Source organism: Eucalyptus grandis, chromosome 6 (assembly GCF_016545825.1).
Source record: "Eucalyptus grandis isolate ANBG69807.140 chromosome 6, ASM1654582v1, whole genome shotgun sequence".
NCBI classification, from domain to species: domain Eukaryota; kingdom Viridiplantae; phylum Streptophyta; class Magnoliopsida; order Myrtales; family Myrtaceae; genus Eucalyptus; species Eucalyptus grandis.
Genome location: NC_052617.1, coordinates 51747637 through 51761785, shown reverse-complemented (window position 1 = coordinate 51761785; position 14149 = coordinate 51747637). Strand labels below are relative to the sequence as shown.

General features: G+C 39.0%; 2 protein-coding genes across 2 annotated transcripts; one reads left to right on the top strand and one right to left on the bottom strand.

Moving 5' to 3' along the window:
• The first annotated feature begins 1907 nt into the window (after positions 1-1907).
• LOC104450630 (putative cyclic nucleotide-gated ion channel 7) lies at positions 1908-6975 on the top strand. Its single transcript, XM_018876725.2, is given in 9 exon segments — positions 1908-2047; positions 2732-2862; positions 3101-3683; positions 4197-4409; positions 4701-5008; positions 5326-5357; positions 5360-5436; positions 5735-5971; positions 6059-6975. Coding segments are annotated over 8 exon segments (2259 nt in total). The 5' UTR covers positions 1908-2047; positions 2732-2803; the 3' UTR covers positions 6809-6975.
• Positions 6976-7155: 180 nt separating this feature from the next.
• LOC104450629 (protein LOW PSII ACCUMULATION 3, chloroplastic) lies at positions 7156-13083 on the bottom strand. Its single transcript, XM_010065275.3, has 12 exons — positions 12615-13083; positions 11738-11768; positions 11326-11418; positions 11181-11243; positions 9838-9949; positions 9477-9562; positions 9085-9143; positions 8892-8994; positions 8745-8805; positions 8213-8295; positions 8046-8126; positions 7156-7513 (listed from the first exon to the last, which is right to left on the bottom strand). Exons 1-12 carry the CDS (start codon positions 12992-12994, stop codon positions 7454-7456), a joined length of 1212 nt encoding a protein of 403 aa, XP_010063577.2. The 5' UTR covers positions 12995-13083; the 3' UTR covers positions 7156-7453.
• Between the last annotated feature and the right edge of the window lie 1066 nt (positions 13084-14149).

Here is a 14149-nt window from a genome sequence, read left to right as displayed (position 1 = left end):
TCGTTTTTGTAAGTGATACAAGTAATTATTTAAAAAATAATTTTTGAAATCATTTATCTTCTAAAAATAAACACATTTTTAATGTGGGAGGAAGCTTCTAATTAGAGAAGGAAGCATTAAGCGTGCCAAAGGACATATTTCATACCAAGTTGTCCAAATCATTTGATCATTACATTAATCACTCCAATTTCTTTCAAAGCCTGGTGGGTTGTGCCCCGTCGAGATTCCAAAAAGCCGGACAATAACAATTGAACTAATGGGAACTTGATAATTCAAAATGTCAATGCAAACTACAATTTTAAACAGAATAATTCAAGGGAAAGCAAGTTTGTCAAAGATTGAGAGGAATGGAATATTGGGAATAGTGTTCTCCTCCCATTAGGTCACTACTATTCTCGAAAACCGTTTTGAAAAGAAAAAATATATTAATTAAAACGAGGGAGGGGGGGTGACTCATGATAAGTTATTTAATGAAACCCCAGTGGAGCACGACATTTCTGGATTTAAATAATTTACTATAGTCAGAGTTTGCCTTAAAATGTGGAATAATTTATGGACGTGTTTATCTTTTGACCAAGAATGTGACGTCCAAAAAGAGAAGAGAGAGAGAGAAAGAGAAGCTTTTTGAGAGAGAGAGAGAGAGAGAGAGAGAGAGAGACTTTTCCACTAAGAAAAAGGAGCAAATTAATCATTATGCTTTTGAAATTGCTATAATTATGTTCCGAAAAGAGAGATTAAAAAAATTAATTTGGAAACTACGTAGTCGCATTTATTGAGTGGGGAGTCCCAGGCCCATGAAAGAAATCTTTCCCCCCAAAAAGGTTTGACTAGAGATAAGATCAGTTAACAATGTGATGATCTCCATATAAAGTTGCTGGTGGGCTTCTTGGGATGAGCTCTGAACCTCTTTTTTAGAGAGTTCTCATCCACAAAACTCACTTCCAGCATAAGATTAGGTGAGTTGGATCGAAAATAGTACGGTCCAAATAGACATATTTAACTCGTTTAGACCCATTTTCATATAATATAAATCTATAACTTATACTTAACTCAATCTATATTACTAAAAGACTTCTATACATAAATTTATACTCAACCCGAGGTTAAAGTGTGGGTGAGTGGCCGTGAAATCAAGTGAAGACGAGAGAAAATGAAAAGATAGTCAAAGGGGTGGTTTGAACGCAAATAAGTTGTAAACTTATTTATGATCTATTTAACACTCTTATTTTATTTAAATTCATTTATGATCTATTTATTTAATATAACTAACTTATATAACAATTCAACTTGTTATATATGGGTTAATAAATATATTTATAACCCATGTTGATAGGTTTGTATGAGATTTTCTATGTATCCATATCATTTAGGTCACTTTCATCAAAGTTCACTACAATATTTTAGTACAGATGGTAGTCATGGTAACATTTGATATATGAGAAGGCAGGGGTTGTTCATTGGTCTTAGTATACGAAATTGAATCCAAAATCATGTGAGTGATTCACGTAAAGAATATATTGCAAGAGAAAATTTCCTTGTTTTTATACGTATTTAAATTATTTCTTTCTTCTTCTTTTTTACCTAGCAAATCTCATCTCTTTTTCGAAATTTCACTCCATTAACGGAAAATAAATATCAATCAAATTCTTTTTGACCCATTTATTTGAGATCAGGAAAGAGGGTACATGTCAAAAGGGCACTTCTAACTCTCTACAAAATTAGGAAATTAAGGTAAATAATTTTAGATTTAAGAATTATGGAAATGATCAAGATAAATTGAGATCGACACATTTTCTGTTCAGGTCAACAAAAGAGAGGAAAAAGAGTTGCCACGTGGCAACAGGAGAACCGAGTTACATGCGATGGCACGAGAATCCTCCCGCGTCTTCGTAACTGCCATAACGGCAAACTCCCTCCATGTCCAAAATTCTCTGGCTCTCCCTCTCCCTCTCCAACCAAGGTTGAGCAAAAGGGCACGCCTTGATATCTCAGCAATGCAGATTAGATTATCTGATGTCTGACCATCGACATATGGATACCGATCAAGGTCGGTGCTTTTTTCGTTAGGAATTCACAAATCATTGCGGAAACCATCTGTCATTGAAGAATCCCTGTTGTGTTTGTTTCCTTTTCTCGTTGCAAATCCTGCATGTTTGTTCAGGCTTCTGGAAAAAGTTGAATTGATGGGATATGGAGAACTTTGCAATGTGAATCTCGTTTCTGGGTTTTGACCATCTGTTCATGTGCGTTCGCTTGTTTAGAAGAAACGTGAAATTTAAATTGTTCTGCTCGTCGGGGTGAGTCACAATGAGAGAAGCGCATTGAGTTCTTATTCCTTAAATATTGTTGCTAGGCCTGGTGATCTGGGGGTGGAGAATGGATCGAGCAAATACGTGAATTTGTTCTGAGATATCGAAAGATCTGTTAAAAATTTAGGTTGAGGGTGTCTTTTGAAGGATTCAATCTGAAATTCCCCATAGAGTTGGAAGGAAATTAACCAACCAAAGGGCACGGTTTTTAGCAGTTTTGATTATCAACCTTTTCATCTGCAATCATACACCAGCAACATAAACACACGGTGCATATATTGATTCGATTCCTCGTGGATACGAGGTCAGACATAACAGGGTCTTGAACATTTGATATTGTTGTTTGTTATTAGGTGGAATATCCCAATGTTTCTACACCTCTCCAAGTATATTTAGCCTTTTTTTTTTGTTTACTTCCTCAGGTGGCAGTTGGATCTCAGCTTCTCTCTGAGTTTGTAATTAGGACTTGCTATTATGTGAACAATCTCAATACGATGTTTGACTGTGGTTACAAGTCGCAGTATATCGGAGGCCAAAGAGAGAAGTTTGTAAGGTATGGAATCTGAGAACTTTCTCAGTTTGCTCAAGTGTTTGTACTTGAGTTTGCGTTTCCGTTGAGCATGATCTGAGCCCAAATTATCGTAAAAATGGGGCTGTAAATCATTTGATAGAGTGATTAACTCGGTTTGGCTATATCTCAGGCATCGAAGTGAGAACTGGGGTAATTTTTTTTTTTTTTTTTGTAATATATCTCATGTTGTCATTTGATTCAGAGCAACATGTTTCTGTAGGTTGGATGATTTGGATTCTACAGTATCAGTGCCATCTCACGCTAGTGGGATGAAAGGACATGGCTTCAATATTGCGGGACTGCTCCATACCGGTCATGTGCGAAACAACACGTCAAAATCATTCAGAGTAGGAGTGAAAAAGGGCTCGGAAGGACTTAGGGCGTTTGGTAAATCAATTAGATTCGGGGTCACCCGTGCAGTGTTCCCGGAAGAGCTCAAAGTATCTGAGAAGAATATATTTGATCCCCAAGACAAGTCCCTTCAGTTCTGGAACAAACTCTTTGTCATGTCATGTATTCTTGCAGTGTCCGTCGATCCTCTGTTTTTCTATCTTCCTGTGTTCAATACATCGAATTGCCTCGGCATAGATAAAGGGTTAGCAGCTCTAATTACAACGGTCAGGACAATTCTCGATGTCTTTTACCTTATTCGAATGGGTTTCCAGTTCCGAACTGCGTACATTGCACCATCATCACGAGTTTTTGGACGAGGTGAACTTGTGATTGATCCTGCACAGATAGCTATGCGCTATTTAAAGCGCTATTTTATTGTGGATCTCCTAGCTGTTATACCAGCACCACAGGTCTGAGAAACTTCGAATCCCTAGTTACTGGTTTTTGTACTTTAAGTTCTTTTTGTCATAAAGTTTCCAACTTCTCTCACCTATAGTTTCCCTTTGTATTTTCATTCAATCTTCACATACCTTTTGCATTTATGGTTAAATTTCGTTCCTAAATTGGCCTGTGTTCCTTCATGGTTTTTGTTTCTCCTCACTTGGTTTGTATTATTAAATGCATGGACATGATAAGCTTTATTAACAAAATATAATATTGGTGTCTTTCATCTTGAAAATTTTGAGATTGAAATTCATAAGATGGAAAAGGGCATGTAAAAAATTTAACCATTTGATTTTCTTTTTTAACTTCTGCTCTTGCTTCCACTTAATTCATGATGTCTTTATATTGCAGTACGATGAACGGATGAGTTAATCGATATCTTTCACTTCCCATGTTGTTCTTTTTGCTTCTAAAAGTTGGTTGTGGTTCACTAGAAGGCAGTTTTTCCTTTCCTAAAATAGCTCTTCCAATCTGTTCAGATTGTGGTGTGGAAATTTCTTCAGAGATCAAAAGGTTCAGAAGTGCTGAACACCAAGCATGCACTGTTAAATCTAGTCTTCGTTCAATATATTCCAAGGTTTGTCCGCTTTATACCTCTTACATCGGAAGTCAAGAAGACAGCAGGTGTTTTCGCCGAAAGTGCTTGGGCTGGGGCAGCATATTATCTACTTTGGTACCTGCTAGCTAGTCATGTAAGAACTATTTCATGCTGCAACATTTTAGCCTCCACATCTAGTCTGATGTAGATTATCTTGTTTCATTCAAAAGAATTCTAATGCATTCCTATAACATACTTAATAGATTTGTAATAAACTTCTCCAAAAGTTGTCAAAATGAAAAACTGATGATTTTATCTCTTAAAGATCCATTTCTACAAACTTGATGATTTTCTCTCTTAAAGTTTGTTTGTTTACTGGAAAACAGCATAGGCAATTTAACCAATCTATGCTGCGTTCTCATACATTTGTCATGAACTTTTGCAGATATTCGGGGCTTTGTGGTACTTACTAGCTGTGGAACGTAAGGACACGTGCTGGCAGAAAGCCTGTGCTGAAACAGGACCCAAATGCATGAAAGAATTTTTGTACTGTGGCAATAAACATATGTCAGGATACGAAGAGTGGAGAGAAATCATGGAAGATGTTCTCGGAAAAAAATGCAATGTTGCAGATGAGAATTTGCCATTCAACTTTGGAATATATACTCAGGCTATGTCTTCTGACATAGTTTCATCGAGGAACTTCTTCTCGAAATTTTTCTATTGTCTGTGGTGGGGCCTGCAGAACTTGAGGTTTGCTTTTGGTTCAATATTTGATATGATCGTCTCGTTTGCCTTTCGCAGTTGATAAAATTTCCACTATAGTTATAGGATGCATCTGCACAGTTAGAGCTTTAGTTAGGATATGACCGGTGAGACTGAGACATGACACCTTTAAATTACACTCTGGCCTTTGATCAGGATGGATACAACCATTTTATATACTCAACTGTTGCCTTACTGCAGCATACAAGTTCTTCTGCAGCATTTCTTCACCAAAGCAAAAGTGTTCACTTTTGAAGCACTAATGCTGAAGATTAGAATTTGACATCTTGATCTTATCTTTACAGTACCCTCGGGCAGGGGCTCAAAACGAGCACATACGCTGGGAAGTCCTCTTCTCCATTGCGCTGGCAATTTCTGGCCTCATTCTCTTTGCACTTCTGATTGGAAATATGCAGGTATATAGGATTTTATATGATGAGTGGTTACAGTCAGCATTTGCAAATGCATTACATGAACAACCATGGTTGTTCAACTGACTCAAAATTATTCTCTATATCTGGCACTTACTGTCACTGCCTTGTACAGCACTGTTAAGGGCAAACATTACATGATGATTGTGAAAAAGCATAGGCATTATTAGCTCTACTATCTGTAGAAGTGAAAAGGATACCCTTTTGCGCTGGTAATTAAGGACAATGAATTGAGGGTTATACACTGCAGTTCTGATGTTGGGAGTTATTATTACTACGACAGACCTACCTTCAGTCTCTGTCCATCCGTCTGGAGGAAATGAGGATAAAGAGGCGGGATTCTGAGCAATGGATGCATCATCGGTTGCTTCCACAGGATCTCCGAGAACGAGTTAGGCGTTACGATCAATACAAGTGGTTGGAAACACGTGGAGTCGATGAAGAGAGCTTGGTCCAGAGTCTACCGAAGGACCTGAGGAGGGACATTAAGAGGCATCTGTGTCTGAATTTGGTTAGGAGGGTAAGCAAACCATTCATCATCCGTCTTCCTCATTTTCTTCTCGAGAGAAATGATTTTGAGCAATTACTAAACGTGGGCTTAATGTAGGTTCCTCTATTTGCCAATATGGATGAGCGCTTACTTGATGCGATCTGTGAGCGGCTCAAGCCGAGTTTGTACACTGAAAGTACATACATAGTGAGGGAAGGGGACCCTGTCAATGAGATGATGTTCATTATACGTGGAAGACTGGAAAGCGTGACCACCGATGGTGGGAGGAGTGGATTTTATAACAAAGGATTCCTGAAAGAAGGTGACTTTTGTGGAGAGGAACTTCTGACCTGGGCATTGGACCCTAAAGCAGGTTCCAATTTGCCTTTGTCAACTCGGACTGTGAGCGCTTTGACAGAGGTGGAGGCATTTGCTTTGGAAGCAGAAGAATTGAAGTTTGTTGCGAGTCAGTTTAGGCGACTCCACAGTAGACAGGTTCAACACACATTTCGATTCTATTCACAGCAATGGAGGACTTGGGCTGCCTGCTTTATACAATCTGCATGGCGGCGTTATACAAGAAGGAAAAATGCTGAGCTTCGGCGTCTTGAAGAGGAAGAGGAGGAGGAGGAAGACTACAGTGAAGACTACAGTGAAGATGACGATGACGATGACGATGATGTGAGAGCTTTAGTTGGTCAGCGTTCGTTTGGACCTAATTCATCGACTTTTGCTGCAACAATACTCGCATCTCGCTTTGCAGCTAATGCTCTTCGGGGCCACAGACTGCGAAGTTTGTCAAGTGCCAAGGGGGTAGCAAAATTACAGAAGCCCCCGGAACCTGATTTCACTGCTGATGCGGAGTAATGTTTTGAGTATCCTAGAAGATGGAAATAGCAAAGTCGATTCGCTCATTAGGGTGGTTCTACCATGTAAATTGATCGCTACACCCAAGTGTAAAATTTGGAGCCAAGGCAAGAGTCTGATGGTGAAACACCTGATTACATTAATGGTCACAGAAGGATGAAGCTCAAGATGAGGTGGGAAAATGTTTCCTGTGGGAGTATTTGATCATTGTATCAACACAACAGAAATAATATGTAAGGCCATCTCCTGATAAAAATTAAAATTAGGTTTTCACTCCAGTTGTTGATTTCTCGTGAATCCAACAGTTGCATCGGATGACTAGTAAAGGGTGGCCTTTCGGCTCATTAATCTGAAGCGGTAATCAGACATTTAAATTTGCATTTTGTGTTTCAGGACATACGACTTTTCGTTTCAGAATGACGTGAAAGGATCTGCCGTCCAATAGTTGTTCAACCATCGAAAAATGATTGGGTACCAACGGTAAAAAGAATCAAAGAAAATAAGCGAGGAAAGACCGAAAAAAACAAAAAATTGAAGAGATGCAAAAAGTAGGATCATATGACATGCAACGCCCAATCCAGTTCGAGTCTATTTACTGTTTACCTTCATCACTATAATACTAGTCAAACTATCTGCTGCTGGAACTCAACTACGCCATGCCGACGAAGCTTCCAACTCTACGTCTTCTTCCCACCAAGTAGCGTTCTGCAATGCCAGATGACAAAGCTGTGATTAACTTGAAATAAAATTTTCAATGGTCATCCAACAGTTCACATAATAATCTGCAATGCTCTATGTACATACTCCCTGACCGATGGTTTGATTTAAAAGATGCAGTATCTAACATATGGAGGAGAAAAGGCCAAGGTGGAGACTTAAATATAAGATCTATCACATTAGTCCAATTACAGCAAGATTCATTTCAGAAATAAGACGTGCTGCAACATGTCAGTGCATAAAAGGGGGGCATGCAAAAGACAGGGTCTATAGGAGAAGTAGGTACTAAGGTAGGAATTCCTCTTTGTATGCATTTCTCGTAAATAAGCATATTGAAATGAAACCCAAATCTAAGACATAATTACACTGATAAAACTTTAACTGAACTGTTCCTGTAACTTTATCTAAAACACAGAAAATGCGCTTTGGCATGGACTGACAAAGCGCTTTGCCTCCTTCCATTGAGCAGGGTTAACTGATATAATATCAATCAAGGAAAGCTTGGAAAGTTCACAATAACCTTGTAGCCTCTACGAAGAAATTCTAGTGAGCTTCCTTGCTCTTCTTGTAGTCCCAAGACCCTCAGTAGTTCTTCCTTGGTCTAAAGCACAACGAAGTTATTAGTCTAAAAGCATAGAATATACATCAACCAGCAGAAAATTCAGGCTGCATGAGAAGGGCTTATACTTCGCCTAGTGTGAAGCGTGTAGCACTCTCTGCCACACACGCATATGAACCATCTGTTTGCTTAAGCATCACCTGCCATGGCCCTGGAAAAGTGTGAACTAAATTAAGATGTATGCACCAATGCTGTGGCTAAAACAGTTACTAAAATTATCCGTCCTGATCGACATTTATCTTTCCATCAAAAATTAAGGAAAACATGCAAGAGCCAGCAAGGATATAGATTGCTTTTGGTTCACAGCACACTCAAGAGAAGACCAAAAAAAAGTGATAATAAACTTCTTCTAAGAACCTCCTTTTTAGGTCCAAAAGTTAGCACTTTGACTTCTTTGATGTTAGAAAAATCGTTTTTTACAGAGTTTAGGGAAGATAAATTAGTATCATAGCCCTCATTTGATCCAACCACATTCTAATTGAAAATCATCATAATCTTCCTTCATGGTTCAAACCTAAATCAGAAGAATTTTTTGGCTTCACATATATCCTTCACAAGATTGCTATAAACCATGCAAAAGAATGCCAACTTATAGCATACCAGGATATTGGCGAAAGAGTGCTCCACTGAAATTGATGATGTAAGGTGCTACAGCAACTGTCTTGAGTTATAAACAAAAGTTTACATTCAGTTTAATATTATAAGACAACTAAAAAAGAATATGATGCACCAGCATAAGAGATGTACCTTCGAGTAGTCTCTAGTTCTAATAAAGAACACAGGGGTGAACTGAGAAAGAAATCGGTAATGCAAATCTTTGCTTGGAAATCCCAGAATGCCTAAGTCAGCTCTGCAAAAGTATATATTTTAGGACTTAAGAGAATGTTTGGCATTCCAGTACCATGGTGCAAAAAGGTAGACCTTAAAATTTAAGATTTACCGCAGGGTTTCAAGTTCCAAATTGAATAAGAGTGATGGAGTTGACTTGGCAAATTGGTCCTGCAATACCAAATCAAGAGTTGCAACTTAAAAATAGAGAAGTAACTCTTTCATCTCAGCACTATTCGGTAAAGAAGATACCAACTAGGAATATCTTTGCTGTAATGCTACATGTTCAAGCAATAGACATTTCAGTAAAATATACTAAACACTCCAGTTAAGACTTCAGTTATGGTTCTTAGAAAATTTACAACATTATTTCCATTTAGGACAAATAGACAAAAAATTCATCTGATCATAACACATACAGGTAATTAATGCATGAACCCATGGAAGATATTAGGCTAAGCTAGCAAGTACAGTGAATGATGTAACTTCAATAGGATCTCATACCACATATTTTTCTATGACTGAAAGTTCACGAGTGCTACAATTCAGGAAAATATATAGTGTTGGGGGTACGTCTGACTTCCAGCGACCTGCATTTGAAGGCATGAGGAGATATTTACTGCAATATTTGATACAGAGACTGTCACAACTGTCGGAAAGCATCATTAAGGTCAAAATCCAGGTCAAACCAGACAGAAAATCTTTGCAAGTGACTTAAACTAATATTCACCTCTTATACGTAGTGGACACAGAAAATGTAAGAGAACACAGGACTTGGGGCATTTTTGCTAGGACATAAATAAATTATCAGGGGTTAGTGTTTGTCCATTGCTAGCAAACAATCATAACATGCTGTAAGTTCTACCTTCATTTTCATCCTCAAAGTCGAAATCGAGAGTATTCCTCATGGACTTAAAGAATGTAGTGACAGGGCCGCTAGGTACATCATCCAAGGAACCAACTGTTATGCCATCAATCTGACAGAGTAGATTAAACTGAGTATGCAGAATAGTTTGCTGAATTGAACATCAAATGCTCCTGGCTTGAGAAGTATTTACCAACCATAGCTATGTCAAAAATCCATGTGATAAGCATGGCACACAATTGTCTAATTCATGCTCATATATGCACCATTCAGCTTTTCGATAACAACTTTTAACTTCTTCATGTTAATTAATTCAATTTTCAGTTACTTATCATTAAATGAAGCTTCTTCTTCCATTTTCTTTCCAATCTTGGAGATAATTTTTCTTAGAATTGAGAAGTTCTTTCTTTAGAATGAAAGATGGCCCTTAACTTCTGCTCAAAACTCTGTGAAATTGTATTTGAACCAAAATACCTCATAAGAGCAAGCATTTGACCCAATTGGAAGTTAACTTTCTTAGAATTGAGAAGTTCTTCTTTAAGAGTGAACTATGGCCCTCAAGTTATGTTCCAAACTTTGTAAAGTATCTTTTTAGAACCAAAATACACAGATATGTAAGTAAATTTGATGATTTAAAAGCTAAAGCCTCACAAAGTCAAACATTTGATCCAAATGGAGCTAGAACTTTGTTAGTTAGGAATTTTGTTTATAGAATGAACTATGACCCAATCTTTGTGAAGTTTTTATCAAAACCAAACTATACACAGCAATAAGAAAATTAGATGATTTGGAAGCTCTAAATGTAACAAGATCAAACACTTGACCTAATTAAAGCTAAACTTTCTTAGAAGTGAGAGTTTTTCCTTTATAATCAACTATAGCTCTCAGCTAGTTCTCCAAAGTTTACGGAGCTCTTTTTAAACCAAAAATTGCACACATTTACAAGTATAAGATGCTTTGGAAGCTCTAAACCTCACAAGATCAAGCATGTGACTACTCAGAGCTAAACTTTCTTACAATTGAAAATTCTTCCTTTAGAATGGACAATGGTCCTTGTCTTGTGCTCCAGACTTAATAATCTTCTTAGAGATTCAAAGAACAACCAATTATAATTAAATTAGATGATTTGAAATCTCTAAACCTTACAAGATTTAGCAATTTCTATATAGTTTTACTCCACTTTTCATATTGTTGCTATCATTGTACATCCAATCCATGTCCTAGGCAACTGAGCAAGCATACTTCACAAGATAATGAAACCAATGGCACAATAAAAATAAGCACGGGATTTGCTGCAAATAAGGACAATGCACAAGAAGAAAATTTACTCATTTATTTGTTACCAAATCGAAAGCTGTCTTAAAAAGCTCAGTGGCTCTCCGTTTCTCTGGCTTGTCCGGGAAAACCTGAAGTTACGTGAACTCTATAAGGTTCATTTTTTAACCACTCAAAGTGGAAATGTTGCTAAATAAGAGAGCTCATACTTACAATGCAAGCTCTGGTTTCCCTCTTCTCTTTAAGTTTCCTTACGACGGCCAATGCAAGTTGAATGTTTGCCTCAATGTAGTCATCTGAAGAGCCCTTCACATATTTAGGAAGTTGGAAACAATTACGCATAGAAAGTCATGAGTAGTCTATGATTCATCAACTGCAGTGACTTAATTAGACAAAAGAATAGAATTGCTCATTGCATATCGATATTCACATAACTTGTGCATAGTCATCATTTAATTTAGTGGCTTCAGTTCATAGACAATCTCACTTAATTTTCAGAAAATTAGGTTCCACTAAGAATCCATATAACGCCAAGAGAGAAATGTCAAGGATGACTGATAGAGTAAAATGTCGCCTACAAGGTGATATTTAAAGCCTTCTTGTGTATAGAGGGGCAAAGAGGTACCTTAAAAGAAGCCATGTCGGTAGGCAAAGGTCTGCATAAGAATCACACGAGACAGAAAAAGCAGAATGAAGTCAGAGGCCAATGTGAAACCTGATATAGTTTCTAGAGCATGATGTGCAAAACTTCAGAAATGGTCTAAGACCATATTATCTTTTGCCTCCGGATGGATTCTCTAAATCTGATGAAAGCAGTGTCAATGGTGGAACAAGTATATCAAAATATCACCATGGAACAACACACTACTAAGACAAGCTTATGTCAAAGAGACTATGAAGTCGAGGAACAATATTCACAAGAAGGATGAGCTTTTGCCAGCTTGCTAAGAGATGCTCACCCTTGTTTGCTGTTAAATATAGTCGTTCATAACTTCAACCATTTTACGAGAAGTTCAGATTTCCAACTTCATTTCTTTCTATTTGTGTGCTTCAAGAGGATGACGAGGTGAAATCATTGGCATTATTAACTCGCACAAAGATACCGATGTAGCAAGAAATTATCACTCCAACGTTGTCTACTAGACCAAGTCAACCACGTATAGAATTAAAAGACATGTCTTGACGCAAATCGCGTGCCGTTAGTGATTCAGTCTAATGCATTTTAGAATGAATCTATACCGTAGTTCTTTATGAATACGACTGTAACCAATCCAAAAACCGGCACTTCTTTCCAAATCAACCGAAAGAAATGACCCCGTATGACAGGCTTGAAACCGCTGAGAGAAACAGGAAAGTAGCATGTAAACATGGCCAGCAGCTCAATCCCATCCTAAATCAACAGACTTGCATCACCCCAATTGCTTCAAAATCAACGACACAACCGCAATTCGCAATTGACGATAAAGACCAATAAAAAAAAAAAAAGGGCAAAAGAAATTTACGGGAAATCAATCTCCAACCGGGTCTTGCCATCTTCGAGAGCGAAAGCGAGAGAACCGGCCGCGTCGGCGACCAGAACCTCGTACGACTTGGGCTTGTAGAGGGCGACACCCCTCATGGGGTCGGAGCTCGAAGGCGAAGGCGAAGGCGGCGGCGATGAAGACGACGCCGTAGCAGCAGCGGCAGCAGGAGGAGCTCGTTCTTCGCCGTTGGCGCATCGGACCCTTCTCGGGGCGCGTCGCTTCGGAGAGAAGTGAGAGAAGCGGGCGGCGGAGGCGCGGGAGAGCGGAGGAGGAGGGCGGAGGAGAGAGAGCGCGGGGGTGGCGGGGACGAAGGAGAGGGGGGAGAGGGAGGAGAGGGCCATGTGGAGGGAGGGCGTCATGGCCGGTCCAGTGAAGCTCAGTGCGTCGTCGAGTGAAGGAGAGAGGAAGCCATGGCCATGGAAAAAAAGAACAGCGCGGTGTGTGGTGCGTGTGGATTAAAGATTATATGACACAACGATAACGATTAAGGAACATGAAACGATTTTTAACCGAATTAACCGATTTCTGTGCAGATGCTTTTCATATTTTAATGATTATAATTGAAAAGTATTTACTCGGATTCCCTAGGAATCACGGTTTCGCGTCAGAAAAAGAAAGGAAAAGTCCACGCTTTTTCCCATTTTCTATTTTGAGTAGAAGAGAGGATTGGATTACAACAGTAAAGGGCCAAATCCAAATCCTAAGAGAGTCTCGAACGCACTTGCCCTGCCGTTCGCTCCGTGGCATAGACATTCCACGGATCATACTCAAAAGCAGCTTCACCCATGCACGGGACATCCTTAAAAATGACATAGTAACAGATAGATGCTTACTTCGCAAACTTCGCCCTGGCCATCGGCTTGTTAGCCTTCCCCTAGAACGTGGCAGATTTTCCAAGAACACCAATCAGTTTAAAAGGTAGCAATATTCAGATTCCTGGAGAATCTGACGATGATGATTGCATCCTATTCAAGTTCAAAAAACTTTGAGACATCGCAAGACAAGGCCTTTATAGTGGAGTCAAAGCCCAGATCGTGAGCTGATCCCTTTACCCATTCCCTTTGTGTTAGGCCCGTGCTCTACCTGCCCCGGCAAGGCCAGAAGAAGGATCCCTTACACCATCAACCTTTAACTTAAACCGGTCCTCTGGAGCTTGAATCCATTGGATCGGGTATTTTTTCAAGATGTCGACCCTTAGTTGAACTCTTACTAGCTACAACAAATTCTGCAGCTTTACAGAGGGTTCAAAAACAAAATTGGCATGATTAGTCCAGAGAAACCACAAAGCCACAAGAAAGATTACAGTCCACGGATTCTCGGTCAAGTTACAAACCTCCTTGGACCTGGTATTCTAGTGAATTACAAAAGGAGTGTTGCAGACTAATCGGCACATTCAGCCTATGCCAAGCCTCAGCAGCTATGGGGCGATTGTGTGATATGTGCTCCATGATTCTGGAGCCAGGTGAACATAGACCGCATGTCTGGTCCATCCCCATTCCTCTGATAATAAGAAT